General features: G+C 43.5%; 1 protein-coding gene across 1 annotated transcript; it reads left to right on the top strand.

Moving 5' to 3' along the window:
* The first annotated feature begins 8020 nt into the window (after positions 1–8020).
* Positions 8021–13976, top strand: LOC120992865 (serine protease inhibitor swm-1-like). Its single transcript, XM_040421696.1, has 3 exons — positions 8021–8102; positions 10503–10538; positions 13308–13976. The coding sequence occupies exons 1-3, from the start codon at positions 8063–8065 to the stop codon at positions 13673–13675; spliced, it is 444 nt and encodes a 147-aa protein (XP_040277630.1). The 5' UTR covers positions 8021–8062; the 3' UTR covers positions 13676–13976.
* Positions 13977–14776: the final 800 nt, after the last annotated feature.

The raw sequence follows: 14776 nt of genomic DNA, 5'->3' as shown, positions 1-14776 counted from the left end.
CATGTTTATTTATTTTAATAACTTTTGAATTCATGCTATGTGATTTTATTAATTTTTGTCCTTGTTTAAGTGTTTTCTTTATATACTTACACTTCTATATTTTTTGTTGATTCTCCAGCTTTTCCTGTTTCCATATGACATTTCCTATGATACTACGTTGGATGTTTTCCGGATGCTTTTAAAGATGGACATATATGCCTTTTTTATTTTTTTGTGCACTGTTCATGTATTATAATCATGTATTGTATTTTGAATTGAAACACTTGTTCACTCCATTTCATATACTCACTATATGAATTTATTTATGTGATACACTATTTTCTCATGCATATTTATGTGTTTTAACCACTGCTTTATCACCAATCACTATCCATTTGTCACTCATTTTTTCTATTCATTTGTTTCACACATGGATATATTTACACCAACTATATAACTATTGTGCTTGTAAGTCCATCTATTGTGACCCCCGCATCCATCCATCGCATCTACTATGGTGCATTAGTATTTGCACCAGTTCTTTTCTGTAGGACCTGTGGCAGATGTCACCTGACCATGATGCGGTCGGTCATGTGACTGGCCATCACGTGACCGACGCGCTGGTCATTCAGTGGGAGGTTTTTGTGCGCGGCGCCTGACTGGCCATCGGGCTTGTCGCTCACCACCTCACACGCTGGTTGGTGACGTCTCCCACAGGAGGTGTGTTCGCACACAGGTCTTTTTCACATTTGATTTATGTCAGGTGAGCTGGAGACTTTAAAAGGTAGCACTGCCTCAGGGAGAGCTGTGCCCCTGGAAGACGGCAGATGTGGAAACGTGTGGTCGGCTCCTCTGAGGAATCATTGCCCCCTAACTTTATGGGTAGGTTTATGGTATTCTATGGTCAGTAATATGAGGGCATTAGGAGGTTTGGGAAGCATACATTGATAGTGATTCACTGTGACTGCCAGTTTGTTGTTTGTTGTTTTTTACATTTATATACAATTTAGGTAGTTGCATATACTTTTTGACATTTTCCCTTATTTTAGGGTTTAATATATATTCTGCCTTTGTGTTGCATTACCTCTTTGTATTGTTACCTTGCGATTTAACACTAACAACACAACTCCTGTGGGTTTTTATTTTTTTTTTCCTGGCAGCCCCACCTGATCACTTATCTTCCCTTCCACCTCCAGGGATGTTTTAGCATTTTATTACAAGCTTCCATTTATATGCATCTGTGATACTATTCCTCAGGAGTGATTCGTACCACCTCTTTTGATGTGCTTTTGGGTCTTTTGTCATATTTATGTATTTAAAGGGCTTCTGTCACCCCACTAAACTCATTTTATTTTTTTGTGTACTTATAATCCCTAGCCTGCGATATCTATACATTATGTTATTAATCATTTTTGTTCAGTAGATATGTCAAAAAATGTACTTTTATATTATGCTAATTACCTGTCTACCAGCAAGTAGGACGTCTACTTGCTGATAGCAGCCGCAAAAAACCGCCCCCTCCTCCTGTTGATTGACAGGGCCAGCCGCGATCTCCTCCTCTGGCTGGCCCTATCAGCATTTCAAAAATCGCGCGCCTGTGCTGATTCAGTGCAAGCGCTCAGAGGAGGCTCGCCTCCTCAGCACTCCCTCAGTGCGCCGATGATGTCTTCTCTTTCGGTGACGTCATCGGCGCAGGAGCACTGAGGGAGTGCTGAGGAGGCGAGCCTCCTTATCTCAGAGCGCCTGCGCCGAATCAACACAGGTGCGCGATTTTTGAAATGCTGACAGGGCCAGCCGGAGGAGGAGATGGGGGCTGGCCCTGTCAATCAACAGGAGGAGGGGCGGTTTTTTGCAGCTGCTACCAGCAAGTAGACGCCCTACTTGCTGGTAAACAGGTAATTAGCATATTATAAAAGTACGTTTTTTGACATCTACTGAACGAAAATGATTAATAACATAATGTATAGATATATTGCAGGATAGGGATTATAAGTACACAAAAAATAAAATGAGTTTAGTGGGGTGACAGAAGCCCTTTAATAAAACTTATTTTAGTCTCAGTTTGCTTTTTTAGGATTACTTTATGATGCTGAGCTGGCTTCTTTAGGGTCAGACAATTTAGCCCAACATTTATATGGGTTTTTCTTGTGTATGATAACCTGTGCATGCTAACACTGCTCTACAGTACCTAGTAGACAGGTACAAAAAAAAATCACTAATTTGTCTGTTACATTTTCAGGTGAAATTCACCAATTTTTGGCTGTGATATACCCATGCTATACCTAGAAGACGGGTTAATACATTTCACAAATTTTCCTGTTACATTTTCGGGTGACATTTTTTTTAAATTTTTGCTGTGAATAAACCCCTGCTCTGCATAGGTGACAGGGACTTAATTTTCTAAAATGTGTCTTAATTGGCCCTTTCATCTGATCCTTCTGCTTTAATAACTTCTCCCACATTTCTTCATCCCATTGCAGCCATTGATCTCCCTTGGATGAGGTCTCCCTTTCTCACGCTCCCTCTCCGGCGTGTAAGGCCTCTTTCACACTTGCATTGTCCGGATCCGGCATGTACTCCACTTGCCGGAATTACACTCCGGATCCGGAAAAACGCAAGTGTACTGAAAGCATTTGAAGACTGAACCGTCTTCAAAATGCTTTCAGTGTTACTATGGCAGCCAGGAAGCTATTAAAGTCCTGGTTGCCATAGTAGGAGCGGGGGAGCGGTATACTTACAGTCCGTGCGGCTCCAGAGTGACGTCAGAGCGCCCCATGCGCATGGATGACGTGTCCAATGCGATCACATGATCCATGCGCTTGGGGCGCCCTGACGTCACTCTGGAGCGCCCGGGGAGCCGCACGGACGGTAAGTATGCTGCTCCCCCGCTCCCCGCTCCACTTTACCATGGCTGCCAGGACTTTAGCGTCCCGGCAGCCATGGTAACCATTCAGAAAAAGCTAAATGTCGGCTCCGGCAATGCGCCGAAACGACGTTTAGCTTAAGTCCGGATCAATGCCTTTCAATGGGCATTAATTCCGGATCCGGCATTGCGGCAAGTGTTCCGGATTTTTGGCCGGAGCAAAAAGCGCAACATGCTGCGGTATTTTCTCCGGCCAAAAAACGTTCCGTTCCGGAACTGAAGACATCCTGATGCATCCTGAACGGATTTCTCTCCATTCAGAATGCATTAGGATAATCCTGATCAGGATTCTTCCGGCATAGAGCCCCGACGACGGAACTCTATGCCGGAAGAAAAGAACGCAGGTGTGAAAGAGCCCTAACACTAATTTGCCTATAACCATGATCAACATTAGTGATGAGCGGCAGGGGTCAAATTTGAATTCACGATATTTCGCGAATATTTTGTAGAATATTTGTCAAAAATTCAAAAATTTGCTTTTTTTTTTACTCAAAAAATCGGAAAGTTAATTGTTTAATATGCGAATTTTTGAAATTCGAATTTTCAGACTCGAATTTTTCAACTTACAACTATTAGACAAAGAAGATTATAGCACTATATTAGCTAAATTGCTCGATATTCGATTTTTTTCGAATATTCTCTATATTGCTATAACTTAGTTTTTTCGAATATTCGTAATATTCTAAAACAAGAATATTTAGCAATATAGCGAATATAAAAAAAAAAGAATATAGAGCAAAATTCGCAAACACTACTACTCCTAAAGTGAAGTATATTGCAGCCTTCTTATTGTCCCACAAGCTAGAAGCAGTGAGGGATCATGTGTACTGATAAAAAAAAATCGAAAAAAAGAAAAAAAAAATCGAAAATTCATTTGAATATTCAAAATAACGAATATATATATAAATATATATATATTCTCTATATTCGAAATATTCACGGATTTTCAAAGTACCTATATTCGTAATAAAAATTTGAAATTCGAATATTCGTGATCAACACTAATCAACATGGCAGGCTCAGAAAAATGAACATTGACAGTTGATAGAGAAGATATCCAAATGGATCGTGGGGTCATCAGGCAGAAGTTATCTAGAGTCAACAGAGCTGCAGCAGGGCCTCTCCTGGCTAACGTTTCCAAATTTTAAATACCCCAGTGACATTCCCTGTAATTTTTTTATTAATCATTCCAATAACAGGGCATCTTAAGAGTCCTCTATTGTTATTTATCGTCACTACCTCCCCGAGTCGGGAGTGGGTAATTGCCGCGGGCCCCCTTAACTTGGAAGCTTATGCTTCAATAGTTTGTCCCACATTTCCGCTCAATTACATTTAATTTTGTCCATTGACCTCCCTTGGATGTGGTCTCTTTCTCACGCTCCCTCTCTGACGTTTAACCCTGATTCCCCGCCACCCGTGATCACCATGGTAGGCGCATAAACGAACATCGAAAGTTGATAAAGCAGATATCAAATTGGATCGTGAACATCACGGGGATGTGCGACATGGTGGGGCAGTAAGTGTGCCCCCTTCAACTACTGGGTCTCCAAATTAGGCACATGGCCTGAGCTTGCCCTTTACCCCTTGGAGGTGCTGGCCTGCCCTGCAGCTGGTGTATTATCTGAATGTGTGTTTAGCACGACTGGAGGGGTTTATCACAGGTTATATTTCCCAATGTTTTGGGGTGTACCCTAATTTAAAAAAATAAAAATACATTTAAAACCAAAAAGCAGTGTAGGCTACCTCCACTTCCACCTACACTGCCTCCTCAACCTCCTACTCCATATGGACCTTGACCTCCTAGATCAAGATTATTTTTTATTTTTACGTATTATGTTATGTAAAGTCATTTCCCTATCCGCTTTTGTTTGCAGAGCACTTGCCATGCTCTTAACCACATTTTGCTGTCATTTGCAGCCCTCTAGCCCTTTCCATGACATTTTTACAGCCATTTTATTGCTCAAAAATTCGGGTCCCCATTGACTTCAATGTGTTTCGGGGTCAAGTACGGGTCCCGAACTCGAACTTTTTTGTGAAGTTCAGTCGAACCCGAATATCCAGGTGTCCGCTCAACTTTTTCTGACCTCTGAGGTTTTAAGCAACTTTGAGGAATCAACACAGATGGTGAGCGGCGATAACGCTATGAGCGTAACCATCCCAAGTGTAGTCTCCTGGAATAAGTATACTTTGGAGTATGGATGTTTGTGGACATTTGCCCCTATTGCTGCTATGCAAAGTAGCTGTGTTCACTAATGTTCATTTAATGTTAGTTAAATGAACATTGTGTACACATGCTTGTTGCATCACACTAATGTACCTAACATGACTGCTCTAGTACAACGCAAACGAGTAACTGTGGTACGTAAACCACATTGACCTTCTGCATTAACTCCATAACGCATGTCTCACCAGCCAAGAAAACACCTGTTGCTTCTGTATGTTACTGTTACATCTGACTTCTGGATATTGCCAGATAAACTCTGTGAAGATCTCTAACACAAAAAGCATCAAGAGTGTTAGTGATAACTGACAGAACTGCTGCATCAGGCTGTAACATAAAATGAGTGGAACAGTATTCCCATGCCACTTTATGGTGACGCTCCATGTGTTGACGCAAGGCCATCATGCCAACATTAGAACCCTGGCCGTGCCTCATCTTCTGCCCACACATCCTGCATACCTCCACGCTAACATCCATCAGTGACTTTGTGAAAAATTCTCACATTGCCGAGGATTGGATTTTTCCTCTACCACTGCACGATGCCTACATGTCGCTTTTATGAACCTATGAACTGCCAGTGTTCCTCATAGGTAGTCTCCCAAGTAGCAGACGGTGTACTTCTCCTATGTTTAGATGCCGAACCCTCACCCCCGATGATGAGGATGCCCCTCTTTACACGGCTACCACGTGCGATCGGCTATATCATCATCTACATATGTTTGCTCAGCACTTTTGTCACCCTCGCCTGTCTCTGATGCACATCCCTGACCTCTCGCAACATGTGCTCCCAGCCGACTGTCATCATTGGTAGTTGCCTAAAGGGGTTCACAGCGGACCTTCAAGTCTGGTCTGGCCTGTAACTGACTGTCCTCACAAAGCACATTGTCACATTGGACCATGCCAACTAGGCATGGTGTCAGAGGAACCCACCAATTTCTGGCTGTGTGTATCTGTTGTAACTTGAGATTATTGTGAAGAGCAAGTCAACCTTTCCAGTACAGCTGGATTATTGGTCAATGCAGTGGCAGCTCTGGCCTGTTGCTGTAGCTGCTGCTACCAGACCCCCTCCTTTGGCTGCTATTTGCGCCAGCTACAGCATTATTTTGCCACTGCCCATGCTTTGGAGGGCCCAGGCAACTGTCTGTTAGCCATAGTGTATAACAACTGTTTCTCTAACAGAAGGGATTAGCTATGAATGTCAGTGCACTTCACAGTGATGCACATGGAGATGCATTTTCCCTGCACTCTCCCTGGACTCTGTTAACACTTTGCACTTAGCAACACTGTCCCTAGCGCATTAGCATCTTGCCACGTCTCTCCCTATGCTCAGCTGACAGGAAAATGGCGGTGACTACTTGGGATGAGGGTTTTGTAGGGCTGTGACATCACAGGGGGATGGCTAACTGCGGATTGGCTGGCTGCACGGCCTTATGGGTGATCTCACATTCTTTGGCTTGCCTCCTTGACACTTACTTTCTAACACGTGCAGCCACCATATTAGAAAAAATGATTCCTTACCACGAAGCGAGAGGAAATTTGGGTTCATTTAGAATTTAAGTTTTTCTAAACTTCAGACCGAATTCTGCTTCGGATGCTTCGCTCAACACTAATCTCCATGATTGGCTGTGAAGTAGAGATGAGCAAACTTCTGTTTTAAGTTCGGCTTCTAAAGTTCAGCTTCCGGTTAGCGGAGGATCCCGATATGGATTCCGAATTCCATTGTGGTCCATGGTAGCGGAATCAATAATGGCCATTATTGATTCCGCTACCATGGACCACAACGGAATTCGGAATTCATATCGGGATCCTCCGCTAACTGGAAGCCGAACTTTAGACGCCGAACTTAAACAGAAGTTCGCTCATCTCTTCTGTGAAGTCAAGTTTTCTTTTGCTTTTCTGCATCAGATTAGGCAAACTTTTCAGGATACAACCTTTTCTACCTGCTTGCCTGACCTCGGAGCAGAGACTGTTACAGTTTATTTGGAATTAGATCCTCAAAAACTGTAGTACAGATATGGACCGGAGATGGATCTTGAATTCCAAATATTGCAGAAGATTATGGGAATTCAGTCACTATGAAACCTCCATAGTAATCTTATTGTAGCTGAAACACACCAGGGATAGGTGTAGATGGGCTAACCTCTAGGGTAGTCCTGACCTTCTCCATGATATCTGAAGACTGAATGGACTTGGAACCAAACACCACAAACTAATCATAAAGATTTCATTTGTTCTTTACATGACACTCTGCTGGCTTGGATTTCAAGGCAGGACCCAGGACGGTAAGGTCCTGGACCACAATGATAAACACACTTTAAGCCCTAAGGGGGTTGTCTGCTTTGTGAAAGCCCTTTTTTATAAACAAGACACCTTGCAGCTGTGATCGCTACGGATCAGCAATAATCTTAGGGAAGGAGGTATTTAATTTCCCTGCAGCACCACCACAGACGACATGAAGCATTAAACTGCTGTCTTTGAAATCAAAGGGCTGTTGATTATTCTCGAACAGGCATTCTTTGTAGCTACTCCTTGCTCTGGCTAATAGATGAGGGTCCTCAGAATAACACCCCACACCCCCGATTTAGAAAACAAAGGATATTTGAAAAGGTTATTTTTTATAAACCGGACATCCTTGTAACCTTATGAGGAACCGCCATTCCCCGGTGAAATGTCACGCCCTCACAATATGAAGATATGAACTATGAAATTACATAAGCAAATATAGTTGCACCCACCCAATCTGGTCCCTATAAATGGGGCTCCAGGAGTTCGGTCCTGTCCAGCAGTCAGTACAAGAACTGTTCCCAGAGCCCAAACGGGTAACGTAGAAGACTCGTGTCCTTTACTTACTTTACTATTGATCTGCATTATTTTAATGTCTTGTCTTTGTCTTCTGTTACCAGTGACTTGTGGTATCTTCAGCTTTTATCAGAAGAGATATGGGCTTCTTCAAATTATCTGCTGTCTTCTTGCTTGCACGTATGTATTTCAAGTGGTTTAAATGTAAACTCTCCTGTATGTAATTTGGTTTCATTCGATAGATGTCTGTAGAAGAGAAATAATGGGTATGGTCTGCTTGTACATGTTGCACTTATTTATTCTTTATTTTTCCAAATTTGGCAGTATGCAGTGGAGAAGGAGGAAGGGAGTCCCTCCGAGTCACTTGCACAAATGGCCAGCTGCATGCCCACTTGCTTGGGTAGTAACAGCCGAATTGTCACCATTCAGCAGAGGGATGACTTCTGGCTCTACCTTGTTGGACCCTTGCTACCAGTCCAAAATAGGGGCCTTTTTTACACCCACTGAGAGTGAGGACAAACTGAACTACTACAGAGACATCCCTTGTAGTTAGTTGGCCGCTGCCTATCTGCGCCATTGTCCATCCTCTCACAGGTCTGACCGGGGGGCCCTCTGCGCTCATGTTCCACTGCCATGACTGCTGGGGAGGGTTGGGGTGGCAGGAGCAGTACCAGCTCAATCAGCATCAGCCTGAGTCTAGAGTCGATGATGAGCAGCTTTCTTCACCCGCTTAGTGAAGAAACCACTCACCAGCAGCAACATCTAGACCTGGAGCAGAACCTGAACCAGCAGGTGGTGGCATACTTGGAGTGTACCCTGGCAGCTGTCACTGAAGATCCGCCGGACTACTGGCCAGCCAAACTGGATTTTTGTCCGCAACTGGCTGAGTTTGCACTGGAAAAGCTGTCCTGTCTGGAAAGTAGTGTGGCATCAGAGCGGGTATTTAGTGCGCCAGGGGCCATAGTTACCCAAAGGAGAACTTGCCTGTCCACCCAAAAAGTGGAGAGACTGACCTTTGTCAAGATGAATCAGGCATGGATCAGCCATGATTTCCACCCACCAATTCCCGATGCATCAGACTAGATCATCCATGGTGCCACACCCACACTTTGACTCAGCTTCTATTCTGATGCCACACATCTGATGCCAAGTGCTCCTTCTTTCACCCACCATCTTCAGCGGGTACTGGTATTGCCACCCACCTCCACTCTGTCTCCTTGCAACTCTGTTGCCTCCTGATGCTGCTGCTGCCACCTCCACACTCTGTTATTGGGCCACTCTGTGGCCTCCTCATGCTGCTTCCACCTCACCACTATGTCATAGAGCCACTCTGTGGACTTCTCATGCTGTTTCCACCCTCCCCACATCATGAATGGGCCAATATTTTGCCTTTCGGCCTGGCTGACATGATTTAGGTCATCAACTGATCGATGGGGGAAGGGGGGTCTGAAACCTGACACCCCACAGATCAGCTGTTTGAAGAAGATGTGGTACACTTTTAATCACTGCAGACTCTTCCTGGCTCAGTGATGTCACAATCATCAGTCACATGGCCTAGGTGCAGCTGAGACCCGTTCAAGTGAATCGGCCTGAGCTCTAATACCAAGCTCATCCGCTATAATATAGACAATGACATTCTTGATAAGCTGTGAGGAAGCCGCAGCACTCAATGGATTGCCTCGGCCTCTTCAAACAGCTGAACAGTGGGATTGTCAGGAGTAGGGCTCCCCACCTATCAGATATTGATGACCTACCTTGAAGATAAGCTATCGATATTAAACAACTGGAAAATCCCTTTTAACTAATTTTTGCTTGCCAAACATTCACGAATAATCAGATGTATATACCGATCCCAATAATGTGGGTGCCTCTATAGGTCTTTGTGGCTCCACTGCCAAAGAAATATCCACAAATCCACACTATATTTGGATCTGAGACTTGTAAACATGTGAATAAGCTCCACCCCCATTGATCGGCTGTGCCATGAATGCTTGATTTGGGGTTGACTACTTTCTTATAAGTATGTTTATGAGCAGAACCTGTGACCCTGAACATCCAGTCCAATCTGCCCTCAACATGTTACAGAACAGGAGGAGCTGAGCAGATTGATATATGTGTACATTATTATTATTTGAAATCTCTGCTTGGGAGTCCAGTGGCCGGTCCTACCCAGTGATTAACAGCTAGTTTTCTATGACTTTCAGAAGAAAGGCTGTCAGTCACTCAATTTGACGACTGGACTCCTGACCACAGAAATAGGTGGAATCTCATGCAGTAAATTAACAAGTTACTGATTCTTTCCACACAAAACTAGACATGATCTGCTCAGCTCCTCCTGCTCTATAACCTGCTGTCTGCAGACTGTACTGCATTCCCATGGTGAATGGTTCCCTTTGCGGTGTCTCAGTCACCCAGAACCAGAGCCCAGAACCCTTACACCGGTAGTGGGGATGAGTTGTCAATATGGTTCCACCTCATGTAGCAAATAGAACAATCTGAATGGAAACATTGTACACTTTGTTTTACAAAAGACAAATTGTTACATTGTGACTAATCATTTGGATTATTTCCTTCCCATAGTCTTGCAGTGGAAGGTCCACAGTGATGACAGACCAGGTAAGTAGAACAAAATATATTTTTAAGAATGTAACTTCAAAAGGAAAAATGAGTGAAATAATAACAATGTGATTACCGATTAAAATAAAATGGTGCCAAGCACCTATTTATTGTGCCCATCAGTCATAGCTTCTGGGCAGACTGTCTTCTCTTGTCATATGGCATCTTTCAGAAATGTTTAACTCTGGAGCTCTCTAGTGGCCAGTGAGTAATAGTATATGCCGGAGCTCCCAATGGAGGCCAGAACATGTTAACGCAAACCAGAGCTCCCTCTAGTGGACAGTGGGCAGTGCTAAATTAGATTTTGAAGACTTCCCTGTGATGTCACACAACAGCGAAGTAATAGGGCTGCCTACATAAAACTGGTTCTGGCACCAAGAGGTGCCAGAATATTAGGTCCCATCCTGATTGTGCCCTCTAAGCTACTATATCTGGATCACCTATTTATGTACTCAACCTTGGCTGGTCCCTTGTGACAGTTCTACACTTAAATTGTCAAAGGATCAGACACGTCCTGCCAGATAAGTTAGATAGACAGATGATATAGACAGACAGACTGCTTTTATCCACTCTTCTCAGACAAACCCTTCCATGTGCTAAATGAACTAATATCGCCGATCAGTCCACAGTCTAGTGTAAAAGATTACAGAGATATTACTTGTTAGGATTCTGCGGGGAAGGGCAGAGGCAAAGAAAGAGGGGGCTCTGTAGGGGAGAAGGGGGTGGGGATCAGAAAGATGAGGCCCGCACCACCTAGTTCAAGAAAATTAAAACGGCAGCATACCTAGCAATAAAACGTATGTACACTGCTCAAAAAAATAAAGAACACAAAAATAACACATCCTAGATCTGAATTAATTAAATATTCTTCTGAAATACTTTGTTCTTTACATAGTTGAATGTGCTGACAACAAAATCAAACAAAAATAAAAAAATGGAAATTAAATTTTTTAACCCATGGAGGTCTGGATTTGGAGTCACACTCAAAATTAAAGTGGAAAAACACACTACAGGCTGATCCAACTTTGATGTAATGTCCTTAAAACAAGTCAAAATGAGGCTCAGTAGTGTGTGGCCTCCACGTGCCTGTATGACCTCCCTACAACGCCTGTGCATGCTCCTGATGAGGTGGCGGACGGTCTCCTGAGGGATCTCCTCCCAGACCTGGACTAAAGCATCTGCCAACTCCTGGACAGTCTGTGGTGCAACGTGACGTTTTGCAGGGCTCTGGCAGTGCTCCTTTTGTTCCTACTTGCACAAAGGCGGAGGTAGCGGTCCTGCTGCTGGGTTGTTGCCCTCCTACGGCCTCCTCCACGTCTCCTGATGTACTGGCCTGTCTCCTGGTAGCGCCTCCATGCTCTGGACACTACGCTGACAGACACAGCAAACCTTCTTGCCACAGCTCGCATTGATGTGCCATCCTGGATAAGCTGCACTACCTGAGCCACTTGTGTGGGTTGTGGACTCCGTCTCATGCTACTACTAGAGTGAAATCACCGCCAGCATTCAAAAGTGACCAAAACATCAGCCAGGAAGCATAGGAACTGAGAAATGGTCTGTGGTCACCACCTGCAGAACCACTCCTTTATTGGGGGTGTCTTGCTAATTGCCTATAATTTCCACCTGTTGTCTATCCCATTTGCACAACAGCATGTGAAATTGATTGTCACTCAGTGTTGCTTCCTAAGTGGACAGTTTGATTTCACAGAAGTGTGATTGACTTGGAGTTACATTGTGTTGTTTAAGTGTTCCCTTTATTTTTTTGAGCAGTGTATAATAGCCACATAGAAAACCTATAGTAAAGCAAAAAGCTTATATAGTGTTTCCCACAAAAAGGTAAAATTCTTGCACCTGATTCCCACTCCTCCCCCAAACTTCTGGGCCCCCCAGCAAGTGCTATGGCAGCTATGGTATGCCCATGAGTGCAGGATCTCTTAGGACAAGGGAGAGGGGGATATAATTTGGCAGTGAGCTGCAAGGATACCGCCTGTACAAAGTATAGGGCGGTAGCAACTTAAAGAGCCTCACCCCCTCGATACATTAACCAAACGTATAGTCACCAACCTGTATAGTCTTCAAACCATCTTGTTGGAGCCTCATTATAGAAGCCATTTCTACCCTTGTGCGGAGGGATGGAGTATGGGCAAGTGCTGTGGACCTTGCTTCTTCCTTTACGTTCTAGCAGCATAGACCGCAGGCCCCAGCCCCACTTCCGTACAGCATTAACAGAAATTTGGAGCCAATGGACTTCAGATCTAGGATCCAAAGCTCAATACGATTTAGTAGTTTTTTTTTTTAGGCACTTTTACTTTTCATTTTTTCCTTCAGGGTAAGAGAAAAGCTGGAAAGGAAAAGTAATTTTTTTTCCCTCTTCAGCTGCATGGAAATCAATGCAGCTGAAAAGGAAAAGAGACAACGACATCTGGTCGGGACCCAGACGGAAGAGCCTGTGCAAGTACAGGAGACGGCTGCCCGGAGGGAGCTATGGCTATGGATGTAAGAAGGGCCGGCGAGGGACCCATGGATTGTCTCCATGTGGCCCCAAAATGCCTGATAAGATAGATGGATAATATATATGAAATAAGTGATAGATACTATTCGTTTTTATTAGCTATAAGTAGTAATAGTATAATCATTGTTTTTATAATTAGTTATAATTGGTTAATCTAAGCATTCAAATTGTTAGTATTATCATCCATTTTTTTTTTTCCAATGACCTCATAATATGAAGCAGCCAGCTAACTCCAGGTTTATTTCCCTCTTGTGCAGCTTTGAATTGTCCTCCAAACAGCACATATGACGTCATCGGATTGTGTGACACAAACTGCTCCAACATAGTCAATCCTCCTAAAAGATCTTGTATTGATATTGGAATACTAACCTGTAAATGTGATAAAGGACTCCTGGCTCAGACCGGGACTTCTGGGGAAACTGTAAAGTGCGTCAAACCAGAAGACTGCAATGTCCCCTGTGGTCCCAACCAGCACTATGAGGATTGCGGATCCCCCTGCCAACCAACATGTGAAAAACCAAAGGGCCCTCGAGGCTGTATTGCAATGTGTTCTCCAAAATGTGTCTGTGATGAGGGATATGTTCTTTCTGGAGAAACGTGTGTAAAGCCAACAGAATGTTATTAACCACAGAGCTCAGTCTGACCATTCTGCAGCCAGTATTCTGAGAAGCAACGGAATTATATGTGTAAATGTGAAAAGCAGATAAAGCAGAGCTGAACGTGTTATGCTGTTTATTTCATCCAATATCATCAGCAGTTAGCATGTTGAGCTCTGCTAGATTTCTAAATGTTCATCGTTCAGTTTATTGCTGCTTGGCTTCTGTAAGCTCCATATTAATGGATTTATCAGGTCACAATATCAATTAAATGCGGCTATGGCTTATCTGTCCTGATACAATGTTATAATAAAGTTGACCTTTAATGAATGAAGCCGGATGTTATTTATAGTCAACACTGAAAGAATTTCTAGATGTGGAGCAATAAAGTAGAATTATTGTTTAACCCCCTTCCGACACTTTCCATACATGGATTACGGATGCCCAGTCTTTTAAGATAGACTTTTTAAGATAGAGCAAGCTCAGGAGCTGAGCGGGTGCCAAATCTACCAGGTATCTGTTCCTTTACACAGCAGAGAGTGGCAGAGTTAGGGCGGGTTCACATCTGCGTTCTGGATTCCATTATCGCTTTCCGTTATAACATTGTTATAACGGAATCCATGAGACGGACGTCTGAAGCCTTTCCGTTTTGATTCGTCACCATAGAAGTCTATGGGAAACATAACGGATCCGTCTTGTTCCCATTATGCAAGACTGAAAACAAAGTCCTATTAACAGGACTTTTTTTTTTTTTTTTTTTCTCCATTCTGCAAAAAGGAAACTAAGACGATCCGTTCTGCTGCCCATAGACTTCTATTAGGATGGAAGGCCTTATAAAGGCTTCCATTTTGACTTCCGTCCTAATACAAGTCTATGGGCAGCAGAACGGATCTGTCCTGGTTTTTGACATCCATCTCATGGATTCCGTAGATGAGTGATCCGAAAGCCACAGCTTAACAGACCCTGCTGCAGGTGAGGGAAATACAGTTCTGATACTAATCACCTAAATAACATCAAAGCCAGTCTAGCTCTAGGCTTTTATTACTCAGTGGACACCTGTACATTTATAGATGCCTGCTAGTGCCATTTAATTGACACAAGTAGTAAGAAGCTCCATTCCTCGTCAAACT

The sequence above is a fragment of the Bufo bufo genome, chromosome 1 (assembly GCF_905171765.1).
Source record: "Bufo bufo chromosome 1, aBufBuf1.1, whole genome shotgun sequence".
Lineage (NCBI taxonomy): Eukaryota > Metazoa > Chordata > Amphibia > Anura > Bufonidae > Bufo > Bufo bufo.
This window is presented reverse-complemented; position numbering and strand designations above follow the sequence as displayed.